At 38.5% G+C, this 23,181-nt stretch overlaps 1 protein-coding gene across 1 annotated transcript in view; it reads left to right on the top strand.

Annotated features, from left to right (window-relative positions):
- npy8ar (neuropeptide Y receptor Y8a) overlaps positions 1–14,381 on the top strand; it is a 20,075-nt gene extending 5,694 nt beyond the window's left edge. Inside the window, exon 2 of the mRNA XM_073829796.1 lies at positions 10,711–14,381. Within this exon, the coding sequence (XP_073685897.1) occupies positions 10,816–11,952 (1,137 nt within the window). The 5' untranslated portion in view covers positions 10,711–10,815 and the 3' untranslated portion in view covers positions 11,953–14,381. The remainder of the gene's footprint in view (positions 1–10,710) is intronic.
- Positions 14,382–23,181: the final 8,800 nt, after the last annotated feature.

Raw genomic sequence — 23,181 nt, 5'->3', positions numbered from 1 at the left:
CTGTGATGCAAAACTGAATTTTCAGCATCATTACTCCAGTCTTCAGTGTCACATGATCCTTCAGAAATCATTTTAATATGCTGATTGATTTATATATAACATTTCTTATCGAAGTTAAAAACATCTGTGCATTATTTGATGAATATAAATTTTAAAATAACTTGTCTGTATTTTTTTAATCAACGTTGTAAATGTCCTTACTGACACTTTATATCAAGTTAACGCATTCCTTCTGAATTAAATTGTTAATTTCTTAAAAAAATGTAATGGTGGTTTGTACACAAACACTACCATTTGTGTGCATATAGACACACATTTTAAGGATGCATAATGAAAGTGAATAATGACTAGGTTTGTGGGTGAGTAAATGACAGAATTTTCACTTTTGTGTGAACTGGAACTGATCCTTTAAGAAATATATATATATATATATGTGTGTGTAAATATTTTAGCATAGCTTTATACTTTCTTTCCTGCTATTTTCATGTCCTCCCACATAATAGACTCCACTGGAGCTGTAGAGCAGCTGTTTTACAACCGTGATTTTCCGATAAATTGACTTGTCTCTGTGTAGTTTGCCTGCCCAGATAGATTTGAACCACATCGCCTCGGGCCACTTTGAGGTATTTCAGCAGGGCTATTACCTTTGGTGAGCGTCCTATGTAGTGAATTGCCCTTCCACCATCCTTTAGGGAGACTCATATTTATGGAAACTCGGCAGTGTTCCTCAGAACTGATGTAAATCCACTACAGAAGGGGGGAGGCTCTTCCTCTTCAGTCAGAGATGCTGAGGGCTTCTCTGGCCATGAACTCGCATCCATAACAATGTTTTTCAGCTGCCATATGCAGCATGCCATTGTCCTTTTGCCGAAGGTCGAGAGAGAGCTCATTCCAAAGAAAGAGAGAGATAGTTTCCAGCTATCCAAGGTTGTTGAAATGTGTAATTGCCATCTGTGTAAAGAACAGCATCAGTGGAAATGGGTTTGTATGGTTATCAGAATAGCTCAGGGATACACTACTCAATCAAAATGAGATTCCTTCGCTGACAGCTAATGTAGATTTATTATTTATAAAGATTACAGTGGAGAAAAATAGATTTTTCTTTCTTTTTCTAGATGTTTCTAGATAGAGACTAGAGTTGTCCTTGAATGCAAATCTATGGGATTTCTTCATTCATATTACCATCCAGGTGACAATGTTTTTAAATGCTATTTGAGAAAATCAACCTACAAATGGTGTTGAAAGAGTTTTCACTCCGAAATTGTTCATATGTTTTACAAATAATTACAAAGAAATAGTAAGCAACACTTTGAATTAAATATGAAATTTAAAGACTGAAACACTTCAATAATCTTTTATTTATAACTTAGAAAAATATTTTTTTTTACAACATAGTTGTCACTCATGTCATTCCAAACCTTTCTGACTGTTTTTCTTCTGTGAAACACAAAAGAAGATATTTTCAAAGTCATTGAACGCCACTGACATTGTATGAAAAACATTATACCCAAAATCATCAAGTGATGACAGAATATTCTTTATTTGGTAAACTATTCCTTTAAAGGTCCTGTATGTAATTTTTTGACTGTACTAAAGTATAAAAACACTCTAGTATGTTTGCAGATATTCAAGAAACATGCTAAGTTCACATACTTGTATCACTAGGGCCCTATAAAAACAGTATTATTATTTTTTCCAAATTCCATTTTCAGTTTTAATTTTTTTTAGACTAAATTAAATTTAAAAATATCAATCAAAAAGCAGGTCTAATTAATTGAAATTGTGAAATTTAACAGCAATTTATTAAAAGTTATGAAAACTAAAATTAAATTGTTAAGGCCCTATGAAATATGTTTTTTTTTTTTCAAATTCAGTTTTATTTATATCAAATTCTGTTCCTTTCATTTTCTTGAATCCATTTTAATGGTTTCTTTACATTTTAATAATTAAAAGCATCTTTAATTAGTTGATCTTATAAAATAATTTATTTATTATTATTATTTTTTTTTTTTTACCCAGAAATACTCACAATGATATTCACAGACACTTGTCCGTATTGCATTTTCTTTTGATTTATTCATCCAAAATTTGGCAAATTCCATGACATTCTGCGCTATACAGTAAATTTCATTTTTATGACTGGATTCCACAATTCTGTCTGTGTTTTCTGCATTTATGGCAAACATAGGGCCCTATATCTTTGAGTACATAAAAACAATGCTACAGCCAGTTGTACTTTGAAATGTTGGTAACATGTAGGAATGTCTGTTTTTGTTTTGGTCTGTTTGACTCCTCCCAGTTAAAGTTTAACCAATAATATTTTGACATTTCGGGTTGCCAGCTTGCAGAAAACACAGCGTACTGCAGCCAGGGTATCTCGCGAACGAACTGGGTCAGAAATCGCGGATTCTACCCAAGCTAAAAAGCCTCGGCATCCACATAAAAAGCTAAGTGACCATTGGCATATTAATACACGGATAGATAAAGGTTCATCCATTGTCAGTTGCACTCGTTCGTGTTGTGTTTCCTCAATCTGGCAACCCACGTGGGCGTTAAGTTTGAGGAGGAGAGAACGGTAAAAACAATTTTTAGATTTTAGACCACAGTTCCCATTTCAACCACTAGCTATCATTATTACATACTGCACCTTTAAGATTAGATTGCAGCAAAGAAAAAATGAGAAAAAAATGTAAGGCAGTGTTATTCTGTGTGTTGATGTAATTTCAACTGAAACAGGAAGACAAGGCGGGACATATCAGATATAAGCATTAAAAATTGTCCCGCCCCCTTTTTTTGAATAGCCAATAGCGTTTTGTTTATATCACAGCACAATTTTTAATGCTTATATCTTCTAAATGCAAATTTGTCATTATTTTGGAACACATTAAATTATAGATAACCTTAAGGCTAACATATTCATAATAAAAGCTAAAAAGTTTGATTTCATGGGGACTTGAAGATTGAAGGAATGGTTTGATTGCTCACATTATTACTTGTTGACTCAACAGAACCATCAAGAGTTTGTTTAATTTAGAGGTTGTGATAAGCCTGGCATATCTCAAGGTCATTAAGCTGTCAATTACCCAAGTGATTCACAGCCGCTAATATGAGTCAAATAACATTCTAATGTCTGGGAGCACAATAAAAAGGTTACCGAAAACATTAATATTCCCTTGGAGAAGCACGATTCTTCTCAGTAATACTAGTTGTCTGACCAAAGTGTTTGATAGCAGTAGTTGCTGTCAGCTTATTAGCTGCCTGACAAGAAACTTGCAGCTACAGTGAGAATGGCAGCATCCAAATCATGAGGAACAAGCTAATGAACTACTAGGGCTTCTGTCAAAAGAGTCAAACTTTTCAAGTTTAATGGAAGACAAAAGCACTTTGGCACAATTTATTCTTTATTTTTTTACCTAATCTATTGCATCTGACCTTGCTGACTTAGTCAGCAGCTCACAAATAATGATAAATGTCCCATTGGTTTCCTATTTTACATTAGCTTTACACAAAAATTAACATTTTGGCATCATTTATTCACCCTTATAATTGGGATCCTCCCCAATGGGATTGCTCCCACTGCATGATAGGTCACCATTCAGTTTCAATATATGAAAAATACCAGCTTTGAATTTCTTTTGTGTTTGACAGGATAAAGAAAGTCCTGGAGTTTGGAAATGACATGAAAGTGAATAAATGAATCTTCATTTTTTTTTGTTCTTTTTGACCACAGCTTGATTTAAATGTCTGCTGGAAACGCTGTAACTCATTTGCCTACGTTTTTGTCTTTACGGTTTATTCATTTCCTCAATTCTTTTTTATCTCAGATGACAATGAGCATTTGATTTGCACAAGTAGCGAATCTCTGTGAGCGGTTATGAAAGCATGTCGCTCAGACTTGTCTCTGTGATATGAAAATTAGATGATTAATTTAGTTCTGCCTTATATAATTTCACACACTCCCTTAAATTCTTGAGTCACTCTCACCACACACACAAACCTCCGATGCTGCTGTCTCTGATATATGCCATTATATCTCAGGCTGTCAGTGCTGTGGTAATGCGATACTTTGTGTCCTCTGAAGGACACATCTATCAGAAGTATCATATATCAGATGTGTCGTATTCTCATATCTGACCTCTATCTTAGAATGCTTTTTTGCATTAGTGACAACTTCTGCACCTTGGCATTTTTAATAATAGTTTTTAATGGTTTAGCCATTTTAAATACTTGAACAGATCTAGATTAATAGAAAAATTATTCAAATTCTCACTGCCAGTTATAATGTCACATTTGCATGCATTGCATTTCAATATATATGCATATTCAATGTACTGAATTGTGATGGTTTATTAATGTGAAACATTATTGGGCTCATCCCATAGATCCAAGACACAAAATAGACATTTGAGGTGGATTCCTTAGACTGACCATCTAGAAACCACTCAGAACACTTAAGCAACTGCATTGTGATAACCTGTCAACCATGCAGAACATTCTAGTGACCACTGCTAAAAATCCAAAATGTCTAGCAATGGCCTAGCAACCACTTTAGAATGCCCTGGCAACCACTCAAAATGTCTAGCAGCCACATCGTAACAATGTTCGTAACAACCACTCAAAACACTTCAGCAACTGCATTGTGACACCATGTCAACCATGCAGAACATTCTAGTGACCACCTGGCAAACATCCAAACATCTAGCCCTAACCCTAGAAACCACTCAGAACACTTCAGCTACTGCATAGCAATGCCCTGGGAACCGCTCAAAACATCCGCGAGCCACATAGCAACACCTTAGCAGCCACTTGGAACACATCAGTTATTGCATGCCAATGCTCTGGCAACCACCCAAACATTTAGCAGCCACATTAGTAACCACTTAGAACACCTAAGTTATCAAATAATAATTCTCTGGCAATCACTCCAAACATCCAGAAGCACTTTAGTTATTACATAACACTGCACTGGTAACCACTCGAAACATCGAGAAGCCACATAGCAACACCTTAGCAACCATTTAGAACGCTTTAATTACACTTCACAATGCACTAGCAACCACTCGAAAGATCTAGAAGCCACATAGCAACACCTCAGTAACCACTTAGAACACTTTAGTTATCACATAACAATGCACTGGCAACCAGTCGAAACATCTAGCAGCCACATAGCAACCATTTACAACTCTTTAATTACCTCATAACAATGCACTGGCAACAACTCAAAACATCTGGCAGCAACATAGCAGCAATTTAGAACACTTTAATTACCACTTAACTGTCACAGGAAATGATGAGGTCAGGGTCCAAATGCAGGTAAGGTGCTTTTTTAATATGAAACAAAAGCCAACACGGCACAACACGACAGGACACGAAAGAAAGACAGAACTCAGTTAATGCAACCAGACAGAGTGTTGGGAGAGGGGAGACTATATAGTCCGTGGTAATAGGGAACAGCTGTGGGTGTAAAGAGTTTGACAGGTGTGTGCAACAAGACAGGTGTGAACAATTTAGAGGAGTGGAGTGCGGGAGGAAGGGAGACAGCGACCTCTAGCGGAGAAGGGAAAACCCGCAGCCCAGACTCGTGACAGGACCCCTCCTCTAAGGAACGGCTTCCAGACATTCCATAAAAAATGGAGGAATGGTGAAACAGGGGGAGGGATGGCGGGCCAGGCCCGTGTAGCGGAAGTAGGCCTGGAGACGGAAGTTCTAGGAGGCTGGGCGAGACCAGCGGAGGGCTTGGGTGCTCGGGCAAGGCGTGTCTTGGCCTTGAAGGAACGACTGTGACTTGACTTGGCGTGGCAGGAAAAGCTGTAACTTGACATGGCGTGGCAGGAACGACTGTAACTTGACTTGGCGTGGCAGGAACGGCTGTGACTTGACTTGGCGTGGCAGGAACAGCTGTAACTTGACTTGGCGTGGCAGGAACAGCTGTAACTTGACTTGACATGGCAGGAACAACTGTTACTTGACTTGGCGTGGCAGGAACAGCTGTGACTTGACTTGGCGTGGCAGGAACAGCTGTGACTTGACTTGGCGTGGCAGGAACGGCTGTGACTTGACTTGGCGTGGCTGGAACAGCTGTGACTTGACTTGATTCAGGAAGTGCTGCTTGACCGGACTCAGGAAGTGCTTTTTGATCGGACTCAGGGAGTGCTGTTTGACCGGACTCAGGAAGTGCTGCTTGACCGGACTCAGGAAGTGCTGCTTTGGGAAGATCATAAGCGGACACCACCACTTTGGAAGCCTTGTGAGCGTGCACCGCCGCCTCGAGAGGATCATGAGTGGGCACCGCCGCTTCAGAAGCCTTGTGAGCGTGCACCGCCGCCTCGGGAGGATCATGAGTGGGCACCGCCGCTTCGGAAGCCTTGTGAGCGTGCACTGCCGTCTCGAGAGGATCATGAGCGGGCACCGCCGCTTCAGAAGCCTTGTGAGCGTGCACCGCCGCCTCGGGAGGAACGTGTGCAGGCCCCGCAGCCAACTCCACCCTGAAGGCCGAGCCCCTCAAGTACAGAGCCCGATTGACATACTCTTCCAGTGACTCCTCGGGGAGCCAGTACGGCATAATGGACTTGAAGGGCTCAGCCAGACCTCCCCAGAAAAAATCCACGAGGCAGGTCTTCTCGGTGGTCGACTGCCCAGCCACTCCAATGAAGTCCCTGGCGTAATCCTCAATACATCGGTCTCCCTGGCGGATGTTGAGCAACCTCCCTGCTGGACCCATTCTGGCTGGATGCATTCTGTCACGGGAAATGATGAGGTCAATTTAGAGGAGTGGAGTGTGGGAGGAAGGGAGACAGCGACCTCTAGTGGAGAAGGGAAAACTCGCAGCCCAGACTCGTGACACTTAACAATGTACTGGCAACCACTCTAAATGTCTAGCACCCACATAGCAACATCTTAGCAACCACTAAAAACTCTTTAATTATAACATCATAATGTACTGCCAACCACCCAAAACATCTAGCACCCACATAGCAACACCTTAACAACTATTTAGAATACTTTAATTATCACACAACAATGTACTGGCAACCACTTGAAACATCTTGCAGCCACATAGCAACACCTTAGTAACCACTAAGAACACTTTAGTTATCACATAACAATGCACTGACAACCATTCAAAACATCTAGCAGCCACACAGCAACACCTTAGCAACCATTTAGAAAACTGTAATTACCTCATAACAGTGCACCGGCAACCACTCAAAACATCTGGCAGCCACATAGCAACCATTTGCAACTCTTTATTTACCACATAATAATGGTATGGTAACCACTCAAAAAATCTTGCATTGCCCTGGCAACAACTGAAATCATTTGGCAGCCACATGGCAACACCTTAGTAACCACTTAGAACACATAAGTTACCACATACAATGCTCTGGCAACAACTCCAAACATCTAGCAACCACATAGCAACACCTTAGTAACCACTTAGAACACATAAGTTACCACATAATGCTCTGGCAATTACCAAGAAGTATTACACTGGTCTGGCAACCACTCAAAACTCTTTAGCTATCACCCAACAGAGCCACTTGAAATGTCTAGCAGCCACATAGCAACACCTTAGCAACCACTTAGTACACTTTAATTATCACTATATAACAATGCACTGCCAACCACTCGAAACGTCTAGCAGTCACATAGCTGCTGTTCCTGCTGAGGAACCACTCAGAACATCTTGCACTGGCCTAGGAACCACTCAAAACACTTTAGCTACCGCATAACAGTGCCCTGGTAACCAAATCATCAATCAGACATCTAGACCACTCAGAACACTAGTAACCACCTGGCAACCACCCAAAATATCTAGCAATCTACTTAGACCACTTTAGCTACTGCATAGCAATGCCCTGGCAACCACTCAGAGCACCCTAGTTTCCTATTGGTAAAATTTTCCATGGGAAAGCACCACTATCGAAAATGTTTTACCCAAAACTGAAGCATGCTCTTGCTGCCTTAAAAGCAAGGGATTTCATTCGCAAAAATGCAAATTGTAGAGGTCCTCTTTAAAAGATTATGTGTGATAAATGATGCTCTTTAGAGCTGTGAAGGATTGAAATGGTGGAGTAGATAATCTCAGGCATTCCCTGAATCAGCTTCCCACTCCATGTGAGATGAATGACGTAATAAGCTAGTGTGAAACTCCTGACAGTTGGTTCGGAGGAGAGAGAGAGAGAGAGAGGATATTAGCCATGACTTAATTACAACACTTACTCAATCCAGAAACTCAGAGTGGCCTGTGCGAGGAATAAATTAGCCAAAGTGACTGCGGGAGTAAAATATTTGATGCATTTGCCAATCTGTATGCATTACAGGAGTCAAGTGAAGTCAAGTTAGATGCAGTGCTTACTCAATCAAGTATTTAGAGCAATAGAATTATAGGGAAGGAAATAGTTAGGAGTTTAAATTACTTATCCATACTATGCAAACATAAACTTGGTCCTGGAGGGCTGGTGTCCTGCAAATTTTACCTCCAACTTGCCTCAACACACCTGTCAGGAAGTTTCTAGTATGCCAAGTAAGAGTTTGAAACAATATAATTCTTGGTAACACTATTGTCCCAGTTAACAAAAATGCCTTATTTTTCTAAAAACATTTTCTATCAACATTATGAGAATGCTTCTTAAATACAGATGCTGTAAGGAAGTTTTCTTTTAACCTGAACGATCAAGTACAGATTACATCACGTCATGTTCTGAGAATGTTGTTCTAAGAATTTTTTTTTACATGTTCAAGACATGACATGACATGACAAGAACAAAAAGTCACAGCAATCACATCAAAAATCACATCGCTAAGTTGGTAGCACAGTTGCCTCACAGTAAGAAGGTCCCTGGTTCAAGGCTGGGTCAGGAGGTCTTTCTGTGTGAAGTTTGCATGTTCTTCCAGTGTCAGCGTGGGTTTACTCTGATTTCCTCCCACAGTCCAAAGAATCATGCAGTTGAGGTTAATTGAAGATGTAAAATTACTCTTCCCCCAACATTTGCATGTTTGCATAGATCAGTTTATGTGGATTAACTTGTGTATAGATTAACTTGTTCTCACCAGGAATGTAGCCTAAATGCTGGAATGGGGTTAATAAGAAACTAGTCTCGCGTAGCCAGACTTTCAGACTGACGGCTGAAGGTCTGGAACTCATGGCAGCTTTCATTGGCCAAGTCCCGCCCATAAGGCGTTTGATCGACATGTCAAACAACCAATCACAGTTTGTTTCGTTCAGCGTCATGTTTCTGTGCGTGGAAATGCCCCCACAACAACAGACTGGCGTGCAACAAGTCAGTCATTGAAATAACCAGCATTGAAAGATAACGAAGAAGAGGGAGAACAAGCAGTAAGTCATTGTTCGTAATTTGTTCGCGAACGTCGCATATGTGTATAACAACAATGGCGTCTGCATAAGCACATTTTAGCAAAACGCCGAGTAAATCAGTCTGCGCTTTGTTTCCCGGCGGACCAAAAATAAACGCGACACTCGCGTCTCCCGGAAATCCGGTCAAATTCAACTAATCAGATGACGACTTCGACATTCCTGAAGTGTTTCCAGTTAAGCGTACCATATGCATCAGACGTTTAGCCAACATTCCGTGGGCGTGATGTCTGAGGCTGAGACAAATAAGAAACAAACAAAAGGACATTGAGAGATACAATTATCATCAAAATAATGTTTTGAGAATTTAGTTCTAAAACTGTTTTCTCTTACCAATATGAGAACCTCAGTCGTGTACAAATAACATTAAAAATGTCCCAAGAATGTTGTTCTAAGACCATTTTCTCTTACCATTATTGGAACCTCAGTTGTGTACAAATAACATCAAAAGAACGTTCCGAGAATGTTGGTCTTAGAACCGTTTTCTCTTAACATTACAAGAACTTCAATCGTGTACAAACAACATCAAAGGAACATTCAGAGAATGTTGTAATAAAAATGTTTTCTCTTAACATTACGAGAATGTAAATCAACCATTAATAACATTATTAGAACATCCTATAAACATTATTTTAAGAATGTTCTATCCTAACCTTTAAATACCTTTTAAAACATTAATGAAAGTTGTAGGAATGTTCCCTGTTAATTGGGTGTAAAGCACCATTTAATAATACTAAACTGTTTAACCAAACTGAACACTGACATGATCATTCAGCTCTAGTATTTTATTGAATAAGATCCTCGATTCCCCTCAGACTGACTGAGGTTGACAAGGTACCTGTCAAGTAAATACAGTGCTAATACATCGACAAATTTTAAATCTGTAGTTCGTGATATGATTATTTTCATTGCTTTTGTCACATATTAGGGCAAAGAAAAGAGAACTCAGAGATAAAAGGGATAAAGAGAGAACTCTACTGAGAGAGACCTCCATCTGTCAGCTTAATGGACAGGGTGACCTGTCAACATCCCGAGGGAGTTTTCTCAAAGAGTATTAGTTGAGTTCACGCCATTATTAGAGCAGAATAAATCGTGTATTTTGGTGGACATGCATGTGAGCCATAGGTGAAAATACTTAAGACAGATTTGCAGTGTGTTCTCCTTAAACAAGATGCTTGTGGTCAGATTTCAAGTCCGCAAACATCCCCAGGATTAAGGGGGCTTAACCTTTCCCAGAGACTCACTTGTAGAATTAAATCCTTCCCCATTAAATCCCTCCCAACATATTGTCCATTTTAATGCCAGCTAACAGTCATGCTCCTTTTTTCTTGCAGGTCAACCAACTGGCCGTCTGCAAATAAATGGAAGGAGCTAAACAATGAGTCGACTTTCATCTGCTGTTTAACGGTTTTGTGAACACCTAACAAACACTGGGACTTATGGAGGCCTCTGTCAACTCGGACAACATCAGCAACACCTCCACTGGGTTGGGCCAGAAAACATGGGTAGAATCCAACGTCTGCCCTCCCTCAGTAAGTGGCACAACTCTTCTGATCGTGGCCTACAGCACTGTCATAGCAGTGGGATTGGTAGGCAACACTTGTCTGGTCTTCATCATCTCCAGACAGAAGGAGATGAGGAATGTCACCAACATCCTCATCGCCAACCTCTCCTGTTCCGACATCCTCATGTGCGTGGTGTGTCTACCCGTGACGGTCATCTACACCCTCATGGACCGTTGGATCCTAGGCGAGACGCTGTGCAAGGTCACGCCGTTCGTGCAGTGCATGTCCATCACGGTTTCTATCTTCTCACTGGTCCTCATCGCATTAGAGCGGCATCAGCTCATCATCCACCCTACAGGCTGGACGCCTGCCGCAGGGCATTCGTACCTGGCCGTGGCGGTCACCTGGATGGTGGCCTGCTTCATTTCCCTACCCTTCCTGTCCTTTAACATCCTCACTAACGCCCCGTTCCAGAACCTCAGCCTTCCGTTCAACCCATTCAGCGACCATGTGATTTGCATGGAGCTCTGGCCGTCTGAACGCAACCGTTTGGCGTACACCACCTCGCTTCTGCTTTTCCAATACTGCCTCCCCCTGCTTCTCATTCTGCTCTGCTACTTGCGCATATTCCTGCGTCTACGCAGGCGGAAGGACATGGTGGAGCAAGCCACCGAAGCTCGACAGAGGAAGGCAAGGGGTGCTCAGCGCATCAACGCAATGTTGGTCGTAATTGTGGTTGCGTTTGCTCTCTGCTGGCTGCCGCTCAACGTCTTCAACACCATCTTTGACTGGTACCACCAGGCGCTTCCTTCATGCCAACATGACGTGATCTTCTCAGCGTGCCACCTCACTGCAATGGCGTCCACCTGCGTGAACCCAGTGGTGTACGGCTTCCTCAACACGAACTTCCAGAAGGAGCTGAAGGCGACGCTTCAGCGCTGCCATTGCGGCTGGGGCGTTCCGGAGACCTACGAGAGCTTCCCGCTTTCAACGGTGGCCACTGACGTCACCAAGGTGTCGTCTATGCAGAGGGACTCTCTGATGAGAATGGAACAGTGCGCTCACTGCTGAAGAGACGGCATGGGAAGAATGAGGGGAGGGGTTGAGGATGAGCTGGCACTGTTTCCATGGAGACATGGAATTGCTATGTGGGTTTCTGCATCAGTTCATACCCAAGAGATCTAAAAACAACCTCAACCCACTGTTGCTGTGCTTTCCGGGGTCTAGGTCTGGAACGCGGTGTGATGTTTTGTTAACGACAGCTAGGGTAGCCCGGACGTCATTCCTCTCTCCGTGTATGACTTGTACAGGATAAATATTCCATCGAGAATGTGATTATGACACTTTCAAGCCGTTGTGTTAGAGGAGGAAGGACTGATTTTGTTATAATGAAAGTACTTTTCATGTACAATTCTTTCAGTTATTCATTAAAATCATGGTAGCAAGGAGTCTGTTCCCTCACCAAAGGTTTTGTTGTTGCAGGTGTTGTATTGAACTGTATCTATTACTATTTATTGCATTGCTTTGGTGAGGCCGCTTGCGCTGCATGTTATCTTTGAATCGTGCCTCTGTGATATTGGGAAGCATATTAGACATTTGAGCATTGGTGTTAGCTTAACAACACATCCATCTTATGCTACAATAGATACATGACTACTGTGGCATTTTGGTATTACATATTTGTGACCCTGGACCACAAAACCAGTCATAAGGGTATATTTTCTTGAGATAAGCTTTCTAGTGAGGAATGGTTTGTTAGGATAGGACAGTATTTGGCTGAGATACAACTATTTGAAAACCTGGAATCTGAGGGTGCAAAAAAATCGAAATATTGAGAAAATAGCCTTTTAAGTTGTAAAATTAAAGTACTTATCGATGCATATTACTAGTTAAAAATTACGTTTTGATACATTTACGGTAGATATTTTACAAAATATCTTCATGGAACATGATCTTTACTTAAAGGAAAAGTTTACTGCCAAAAAGTACAAAAATGTACAGATAATGTACTCACCCCTTGTCATCCAAGATGTTCACATCTTTCTTTCTTCATTCGGAAAGAAATTATGTTTTTTGAGGAAAACATTTCAGGATTTTTGTCTATAGTTGTGTAATACATCTACGATGCTAATTTACAACCATTTACAATGGATGAAGCCTTGGCCTGGAAGAGAGGTCGTCAGGTGGTCTCCAGCCTTCACTGGGTGTTTCGACCCTTAACCACAACGGTGAACTTCTATGGTGCCCCAAATTCTTCCAACTTCCAAAATGCAGTTTAAATGTTGCTTCAAACGATCCCAAATGCGGTTGTAAACAATCCCAGACAAGGAAGAAAGGTTTTATCAAAATGCAAAATGATGTTTTTTTTTTGTTTTTTTTATTACAGTATATAAACTTTTTAACCTCAAATGCTCATCTTGTCTTGCTTTAACTGAGTTCAGGCAGAGCAAGACAAGACAATAGTTTTAGGTTAAAAAGTATATAAATTGTAATAAAAAAATAAAAAAAACTAATTGTTTGCTAGATAAGACCCTTCTTCCTCAGCTGGGATCTTTTGAAGCCAAAACTGCATTTTGGATGTTCAAACTTGGGGCACCATAGAAGTTCACTATATGGAGAAAAATCCTGAAATGTTTTCCTCAAAAAAAACTATTTCTTTCTACAACTAAAGAAAGAAAGACATGAACATCTTGAATGACAAGGGGGTGAGTACATTATCTGTAAATTTTTGTTCTGGAATTGAACTTCTTTAATATCTCAATGATTTTTGACATAAAAGAAAAATCGACCATTTTGACCCATACAATGTATTTTTGCTTATTGCTACAAATATACCCATGCTGTTTACGTCTGGTTTTGTGATCTTGGGTCACATTTTCTTGATGACTGAAGTCAAAGCAAAGTTCAGTTTTTAACAAAAGTGTTTGGTGTTGACGTTCTTGTTGCCTTATAAATGGTAGTCCTGAAAGCGCAAATAAATTTGGAAACATGACATCCATGTAATGTCACTGATTGTTTTTCTTGTTCGTCTTCACTCGGTGGCGTCGTTGGTAATTACGCTGCATGCTTTTCCGCTCATTACTGAAGATGAAGTCATTTGCATATACAGCAGGTGTGTTTGTATTACCAATGCATGAGCCAGGAAATGCATGTTTATAGAAAGAAATATTTTATGTAGATAACATTCCACCTCAGGCATCACCTTTTTGATGCCCATCAAGGTACTAGTCATTTCAGTCAAGTTTTTCTCTTTGGAAACAGATTGCCATTTAAAAGGCAATTTCTCTGACTTTTAGCTTTAAAATGCCAATGACAAGAGTGAAAGTGTTTTACTGCATTCCTGTGGTGATGGAAAACATGGGGAATATTAAAATCATGATGTTCATTTTACAGTCCAAAATGACTTTGCATTTCTTAAGAACTGAATCCATGACTTCAGCATTGCTAGCACCAAAGCTCTGTTTAACCTACAGGTATGTTTTTCTAATAAAGGGCATATCAATTATTAAAAGTCAGGGGAAGATCATTAAAAAGAATGCTGTACTAACTGTAATGTATGAGAAAGTCTCACAAAATTGAAAAAAAAAGTAAGAAAGTCTTAGTCATTCACATTAAGATTTATTTTGTTATTCCTGATGAATATTAAGGTGTGTTTTTTTTTTTTAGTGATTGATTACTCTTGTTGATGATTCTTAGTAAATTCTGACCCTGGACCACAAAACCAGTCATAAGGGTAAATTTTTTTACATTTCAGATGATACATTATCTGAAAGTTGAATAAGCTTCCAATTGATGTATGGTTTGTTATGATAGGACAATATTTGGAAAATTTGGAATCTAAAGGTGCAAAAAAAATCTACATATTAAGAAAATCGCTTATAAAGTTGTCCAAATTAAACACTTACCAATGCATATTACTAATAAAAAAATAAGTTTTGATATATTTACGGTAGGAAATTTATGGAACATGAAAATTTAATATCCTAATGATTTTGCCATTAAAGAAAATTGATCATTTTGACCCATACAATGTATTTTTGGCTATTGCTACAAATACACCCATGCTACTTAAGACCAGGTTCACAATTCACATTATTTTGATATATTATTTTATAAGCATTATTAAAAAAATAAATAAATACATTTTTGAGTGAAATGTGACCTAAACAAATTCTTGAAAGGTTTCATGTGAGTTAACATAAAAAAGATGAAAAAAAGAGAGAAAAAAAAAAACAGTGGGAAAAATCATTAATGTAATAAAAGTTCAATGGTAAATATCCTTTTTATTTTAAAATTGTATTTAGGTTTTACTGTAAAAAAAAAAAAAGAACACATTTACCTTAAGTAAAACATTAGATTTTTGAGGGAAATGTGACTTTAAATGATTAGTTCATTTCCAGAATATTAATTTTCTGATAATTTACTCACCCCCATGTCATCCGTGTTGTTCATGTGTTTTTTTCAGTTGAAAAGTATAACGTTTATAAAGTAAAAAAAAAAAATGACTAATTGTTTTGATAGATAAGACCCTTATTCCTTGTCTGGGATCATGTAGAGCCTATTGAAGCTGCAATTTGGACCTTCAACCCATTGGCCACCATTAACTTCACTAAATCTTTCAGAACAGAAATTTACAGACAGTGTTCTCACCCCCTTGTCATCCAAGATGTTCATGTCTTTCGTTCTTTAGTCGTAAGGGAATTATGTTTTTTGAGGAAAACATTTCAAGATTTCTCTCCATATAGTGGACTTCTATGGTGCCCCCGAGATTGCAGCTTCAAAGGGCTCTAAACGATCTCAGCCGAGGAAAGGAGAGTCTTATCTAGCAAAACGATCAGTTATTTTCTAAAAAGAAATTACAATTTATATACTTTTTATCCTCAAATGCTCATCTTGTCTAGCTCTGTGTTTACTCTGTGTATTCCGGTTCATGACAGTTAGAGTATGTCGAAAAACTCCCATCTCATTTTCTCCTCCATCTTCAAAATCGTCCCACATCGCTGTCTTACCTTTTTTGTAAAGGTGTTTGATCTTATTTGCACATTCACTTTGTAAACACTGGGTCGGTACTTCTGCAGCGATGTAGGATGATTTTGAAGTTGGAGGAGAAAATGAGATGGGAAATTTTCGACATACCCAAATATACATAACCGGAATACACAGAGTTGACGCAAGACGAGCATTTGAGATTAAAAAGTATCGAAATTGTAAATGTTTTTAGAAAATAACTGATCGTTTCGCTAGATAAGACCCTTCTTCCTCAGCTGGGATCATTTAGAGCCCTTTGAAGCTGCATTTAAACTGCATTTTGGAAGTTCAAACTCGGGGGCACCATAGAAGTCCATTATATGGAGAGAAATCCTGAAATTTTTTCCTCAAAAAACATAATTACATTACATTATCTGTATATGTTTGTTCTGAAAGCGAACTACTCTGTTAATCTCTTTGCAACTAAAGAAAGAAAGACGTGAACATCTTAGAAGACATGGGGGTGAGTAAATCATAATGAAATTTTCATTCTGGAAGTGAACTTCTCCTTTAACATGTTAGACAGATAAAAGGTCATGGAAGCTCATTGGTCAAAAGTACATCTTGCATTTTGTCACAGAGAGCAGTTTCATTATGCCAGATCATGCCGCTCTTCAGTGTGCTGTCAGTGACAACATCCCAGGTGCTAAAATCACATCCAATCCTCTGTGCAGGTCAAGGAGTCCTGTTCGAAGGTGTTACTAATCTCAGGTCGCTTGATTTGTTGTCTCACATGCGCCATTTCTTTTCACCGCAGCCACGGTTTTCTTATTAGAGGAGATGAAACGTGCACACAGATAAAAGCTTTTTACCTAACCTAACCTTGTTTTCTCATTCTTGATAAGATGCATTCTTGATAAGATGCATTTATGGGGCAGCCGTGGCCTAATGGTTAGAGATTCGGACTTGTAACCCAAAGGTTGCAGGTTCGAGTCTCAGGTCCGGCAGGGATTGTAGGTGGGGGGAGTGAATGTACAGCACTCTCTCCACCCTCAATACCACGACTGAGGTGAGTCCCTTGAGCAAGGCACCGATCCCCCAACTGCTCCCCGGGCGCCGCAGCAATGGCTGCCCACTGCTCCCGGTGTGTGTTCACGGTGTGTGTGTGTTCACTACTGTGTGTGTGCACTTGGATGGGTTAAATGCAGAGCACAAATTCCTTGTATGGGTCACCATACTTGGCCTCACTCACCCCCTTTCCTTCCTTTCCTTCCTTCCTTATTTCAAATTGCCATTGATTTCCAGCACGTCGCCAGCAATATCTGAAAGTGAAGTATTTGAAGACAATCCTCCATCGGTTTGCTACATTCATGTGTAGGGCGAAGCCTCAGGGGGACGCACTGGCAAAAAAAAAAAAAAAAAAAGAGCTGTGTGATTATAGAAAACGGATAATCATCGTTTGTCCAGAGGGATTGCCATCTCCTCTCTGTTTTATAATTCTCACCGCAGTTTATTAGCTTGCCGTGGGTTATCTGCACCGCTCTAATCAAAAATGAGTCCCTCTTGCTTTATATTTATTCAAACGTCATCTAAAGATGCCCGGCGGCTTTGATGTGTACAGCTTGATGTGACAGATTCTCCCCTATAGTCTTGCTTCAATCAGATTTACTTGCAAATGCAGCACATTTTGAGAGTCTTTGATGTCTGAGGCCATAACATTAGCTATTCAGCACATTTTCATGTTGTTTTTTGATGAAAGATTAAAAATGCTATTTTTAACATGGAAATTATATTATCATAGTTAAAAGGATAGTTCATCCAAAAAATGAAAATTCTGTCTTTAATTACTCACCCTCATGTCATTTCAAATCTGTAAGACTGTCGTTCATCTTCAAAACACAAATTAAGATATTTCTGATAAAATCTGAGAGCTTTCTGGCCCTGCATAGACAGCAACGCAACTGATGTTCATTGCCAGATAAAATTGTTGAATAAAGTTATTATTATTATTATTTTTTTTTTTTTGCTCTTTGCACACAAAAAGTATTCTCATAGCTTCATAAAATCACATCAAACCACTGATGTCACATGGACTATTTTAACAATGTCCTTACTACCTTTTTTGGCCTTAAACGTGTTGCGTTGATGTCTATACAAGGTCAGAAAGCTCTCAGATTTCATCAAAAATACCTTAATTCGTGTTCTGAAGATGAACGAAGGTTTACGGGTTTGGAACGACATGAGGGTGAGTAATTAATGACAGAATTTTCATTTTTGGGTGAGCTATTCCTTTAAGTAAACATAGAGGTTAAATCATACATTTCGATCTTAACAAACGAACCTGGAAGTGTTGTTATTTTGGAGGGAAAATGAATGAATGAATTCTGTGATGTTTTGTGGTAATAGTTGGTTTGTGTCGCGTTTGATATTACAAAAATCAATGTGATATCGAAATTTTAAAAGATAATACAATCCCTATGCAAGCTAGCTTTCAATCAGTTGCTTGCTAACCGGCTAACATTGGCTTTGTATTTCCATACTGCTATTCTAACTCTTGTGTAAATTACCAAGTCAAAATTCATCAGGTTTTAGTGTCTAATCTTGACCAGAAACTTTTTCTGAAAGATTACGAAATGTACCCTTATGAAAATTAACCATAGTTTTATTATAGTAAAAGTGTAGTAACCATGGTTTTTGGTGTTATTTGTAGTAAAGCCATGATTAATTTTCGTAAGGGACTGCAGAACGACTATGACCCATTTGTTGAATAACACTTTTTTCCCTCTGGTTCTGTGTTTATTCATTTCCATATACATTTTGTAAGTGGATATAGTTGTTTTTTACTTAAGATGTAAATCTGAAATTGCAGCCTCATTATATATTTCACAGAAATTGCCTTTTGTTAAAGAGCAGCTGGATATTGCAGCATTATTTTATGCCATTCTTATAAATGGAGTGGCTCTTTTTATGTTCCTTTGCTCATTACTCCACAATATGGCTCAAAGTGCATTTCTATTCATCTGCAGCATCAAGACAGACCACTAAAAATGTACTAAAAAGGTAAATGCATCTATGATTTCCATCGAAATTCTTTGATTTCATATTTGGTCAAAATGCTTTAAAATCAAGGCATTTATTTACAGCTCTCTGTGATGAAATACTATTAAAAACTGCATTTGTGCGTACTATTACGTCGGATGTTTATATCATGCAAGTGGCAGATGAATTGTGGGATTTTCTGCGTCACAAACGTTACGTTTCACTGTACGTTTGGCAGCTTCAACAAAGCCTGTCTTCCGTGGTGGTTATATTTGCCGGAGATGTTTAAAAGTGGGTGACAACAATCCCAGAGGACTGTTTTAGATGCTGTGTGAATTAAGTTGAGCGCTGCTCCAGTTCCACGGCTGCGGGTGTATTTTTAAACCCAAATGAAGTCATCTTGGGCGAGCCGATTGCGCTCCCTCTGCTGTCTTTTCTCCCAGCCAGTCGTTTACCATCTGCAAACTTTTGCATTATTCATAGACCCCCCCCCCCCTCGCCTTCGTTCTCAAACTAAAGAAATAAGAGATCAGAAGCGGGCCAGATTACTAATGGGGTGCCTTTGCTCAGCCTTGTCTTTGCCATTCCTTCAAAGGGCCTGCTGGAGAGCACAGAGGGTGCGATGCCGCTCGCAGACAGCAGACCAATGAAGGGCTCTGCCAAACATGCCGGTGGGGAGCGGGAAAATTCTGTCCGTCTCCTCACCCCCCATGACTAGATAATTAACACTTCTATTTAAGATAAACATCGTTAATTACTGGTATAGTTCACCCAAAAATGAACCGTTTGTTTCTTCACCGGTACAGATGAGACCATTTAGTTTTAACTTTACATCGCTTGGCCATATTGGCGACACTGAACATAAACAATGCCGGTGAACCGAACAGAACGTGCTTATTTTGCTGATTATTGCTGCTGAAAATGGTCAATTATTGTCATGCTTTGGGCTGTACTAATCGGTCAGACCAGGAAAAACTTTTTGAGTAATATAGACTGCCAAAAGTTATAACAAATCAAAGAGAAGAGTGCAAAAAACTGAGGAACAAAAGGCTTTTGTTTTTAGTTGTTAGGATTTCCAGGGCAAGAATCTTGACAACATTCGTGTTTGTTCTTATCATTTCCGGTCAGGTAGGTGAAATATTACACTTTACGGTAAAAAAACTGGCAGCTGTGGTTACCAGAGTTTTACCGTAAAAAATACGGTAGCAATGTTCTACATTTTACAGTTTTCACTTAAATGTACATGTAAATACTGTAATTTCTGAATTTTTTTAACTGACATAATGGTGATGTACCAACCTTTCGAAGTACTGAAATCTGTTTTTATTATCTTTGTAATACACTGATAACCACCAAAAGCAGGTGGTGAACCAAAGCCCATCACAAGGAGGTTTTAAATAATAACATATATGGAAGGTGCACAGTGTTATTCACACAAACAGTAAACACCATCATGGTAACACACATAAAACTTAAATAATGCAAAAAAAACATTAATTTAACAACAGTAGATGTAACATACAACCCTAATATACAAAACTGCCAAGGAAAATCTAAGAAGAAAAAGTTATTTCAACAAAAAAACATTCAATTAAAAAAATTAAACACAGGGAATTCTGGGAATGTCAATTTACGGTAAAATTTTACGTTCAAATTTTTCACTTCAAAAAACGGTACCATAAAATTACATGCAATGTCCAACACAGTTTTTCACCGTATATAGAAGGGGAACTTATCGTTAACCATTTTACAGGTTTTTACCGTAGCATTTTTACAGTTTTTTACCGTTAAATTCACGGTCATTTTTTTACAGTGTAGGCTAATATCTTAATTAACACTGCTTGCATGTATCTTTACCACCTATTAACTTTAGTTTGTTAAAATATCATGCCTTTTCCTGCTTAGTATGTCCTTCTCTACTAATTTATGCTGTCTAAACCAGGTAAAAAAAAAACGTGTGGGAGCTGCTAAATCATATACAGTAGTACATTAACCGTACAGTCCATGCTGTTGTTTACATCTGAGTATCTCCAATATGGCTGCGCATCCGGGTAACTGACCAAACTATGACGCAAGTGAATGGGTGCCATCAGAATGAGAGTCCAAACAGCTGATAAAAAACAATAATAAAAAAACTATTGGTTGAGTCAACTTAAAATAATGTTACCTGCCTGGCTTAAAATTTTAAGTTAAGTTAACTAAAAAAAAATTAGCCAACTTGAAATGCTAAGTTGTACTAAGTGACAACTCAAGGCTGGAATACACCACACGACTTTTAAAATCTGAACAGATTTTTTAAACAATAGGCATCATACACTTACAGACTTTGTAAACAGTGACAGAGGAAAACCGGCCATCATACACTACACGACTGAGGATAATACACTAGCAGACTTTAAAGTTGTTCTGATCACAACGAACTCATGCAGAAACTTGTGCCTTGTTGCTAGGAGACGCATAACAAATGAAAACAATATGCGTTCTAAAATTCTAAAGAGTCTGTAACCATCATACACTATTGCTGCTTCCGAAATCACATACTGCTTCAGTAGGTACTACATTTAAATTTGAACATACTTCATGACCGTTAAAACAGTACGTTCTATATAGTATGAATATGGGTAGTATGAATGGAATTCGGACATACTACATCCGCCGCGTCTCCACTTTCCGCCATTTTTTCGAATAACGACTCCTCTCCTGGAGCCTGAAGTGTCCATCGAATGCAGAATTCGGGCGGAAGCAGTAGGTCATCTGGGTGCTTCTCGCCTACTGTATTTCGAATACAATGAATTCGGACATACTACTCGCCTCACATACTGTTTTTTGCGTTCTATATAGTAGGGAAGTATGCGATTTCGGACGCAGCGTATGCGATTTTCTATGGAATCTGTCATCTTAAATCTGCAGACTCACTCTGACTTTCAGCAACTAGCCTCAACTTCTCCAGACGAGTTGCATTTCCATATACATTGAGTTGAATCAACTTAAAATTTTAAGACAGCTTTTAAGACAGTAACTTATTTTTAAGGATAACAAATTTTTTTGGTAAGTCAACTCAAATATCTAAGTTGTCACTTACTACAACTTAACATTTCAAGTTAACTAAACTTATTTGAGTTGACTGAGCTTAAACGTTTAAGGCAACAGCGTAACAAATTATTTTACCTGGAGTCAACAAATTGTGTTTTTTTGTTTTTTACAGTGCACAAGTAATCCACACCACTCCAGTCCATTAATCAACTTCTTGTGAAGCAAAAAGCTGTGAGTTTGTAAGAAAAAAAACGCATCATTAAGGCATTTTATCTTTAAACCATTACTTTCAAAGAAAATAACCATAGTCTATAATTCATAATAATGCTTCCAGTGAAAAAGTCAATCGACTCTTCTCCAGTCAAAATCCTGTTATTGCTTGTAAATAGTGTTGTCTGTGCATATTTCTCTCCTGATTCAGACGAGACTACTTTTTTACTACATTATGGTAAAATAGCTAGAAGAATACACATAAGATCATCATTCTTTCTCAGACAGTTATAGGCTGTTTTCATATCTGGATGAATCTGAAACCTGTCCAGGATTAGGAGGTCATATTTGACCCCAAAATCAAAAGTGAAAAATAAGAAATAAAGAAAATAATGAAATTTTTAGGACTATTAAAATTGGTTAAACTATTTGCATGACACTGACAAATTATGCTAATACATACTGTATATGTATTTATTTCAGTAGGTCATGACTTTTATTGTACCGCCTCTATGCTAGTTTAACAATTTAAATTTTAATACAGTAATTTAATAATGTAATGTAACAATCTATTGTTATTGACAGTAGTTTAAAATATTAAAGTAATTGGGTAAATTTAAGCATTTGACATTAAAGACAACATATGGTTTTTATAATAATAAGATGATCATAAAAACTCCCCTCACAAATGTAAAAAAAAAAAAAAATAGAAATGCCCCCTAATAGAAAAGTTAATTTCTGACCCTGTTGTAAAGTCTTATAAAATACATATTTTTAAATACAGTGAAGGCCTGTATTAACATTAACAAGAAACATTAAAAAATAACTTTTTAGTTAAAAAACAAAACAAAATTTGGGCGTAAAATACACTTAGCATTACTAAACAATACCCATTTAATGCAAAAAAACAACTTCATAGCCCGGAATACACAAATATAGTAATATTTCATAGTATTTTGTTCTTTTTTTGCAGTGAAATGGTCCTGATGTTTCTTTCCAGGTCAAAAATAGTTACCGTAAACCACCATCTTAAAAGCATCAAAGTCACAG

The sequence above is a fragment of the Garra rufa genome, chromosome 23, assembly GCF_049309525.1.
Source record: "Garra rufa chromosome 23, GarRuf1.0, whole genome shotgun sequence".
Taxonomy (NCBI): Eukaryota; Metazoa; Chordata; class Actinopteri; order Cypriniformes; family Cyprinidae; genus Garra; species Garra rufa.
The sequence above is the reverse complement of the archived record's forward strand: the minus strand, read 5'-3'. Positions and strand labels throughout refer to the sequence as shown.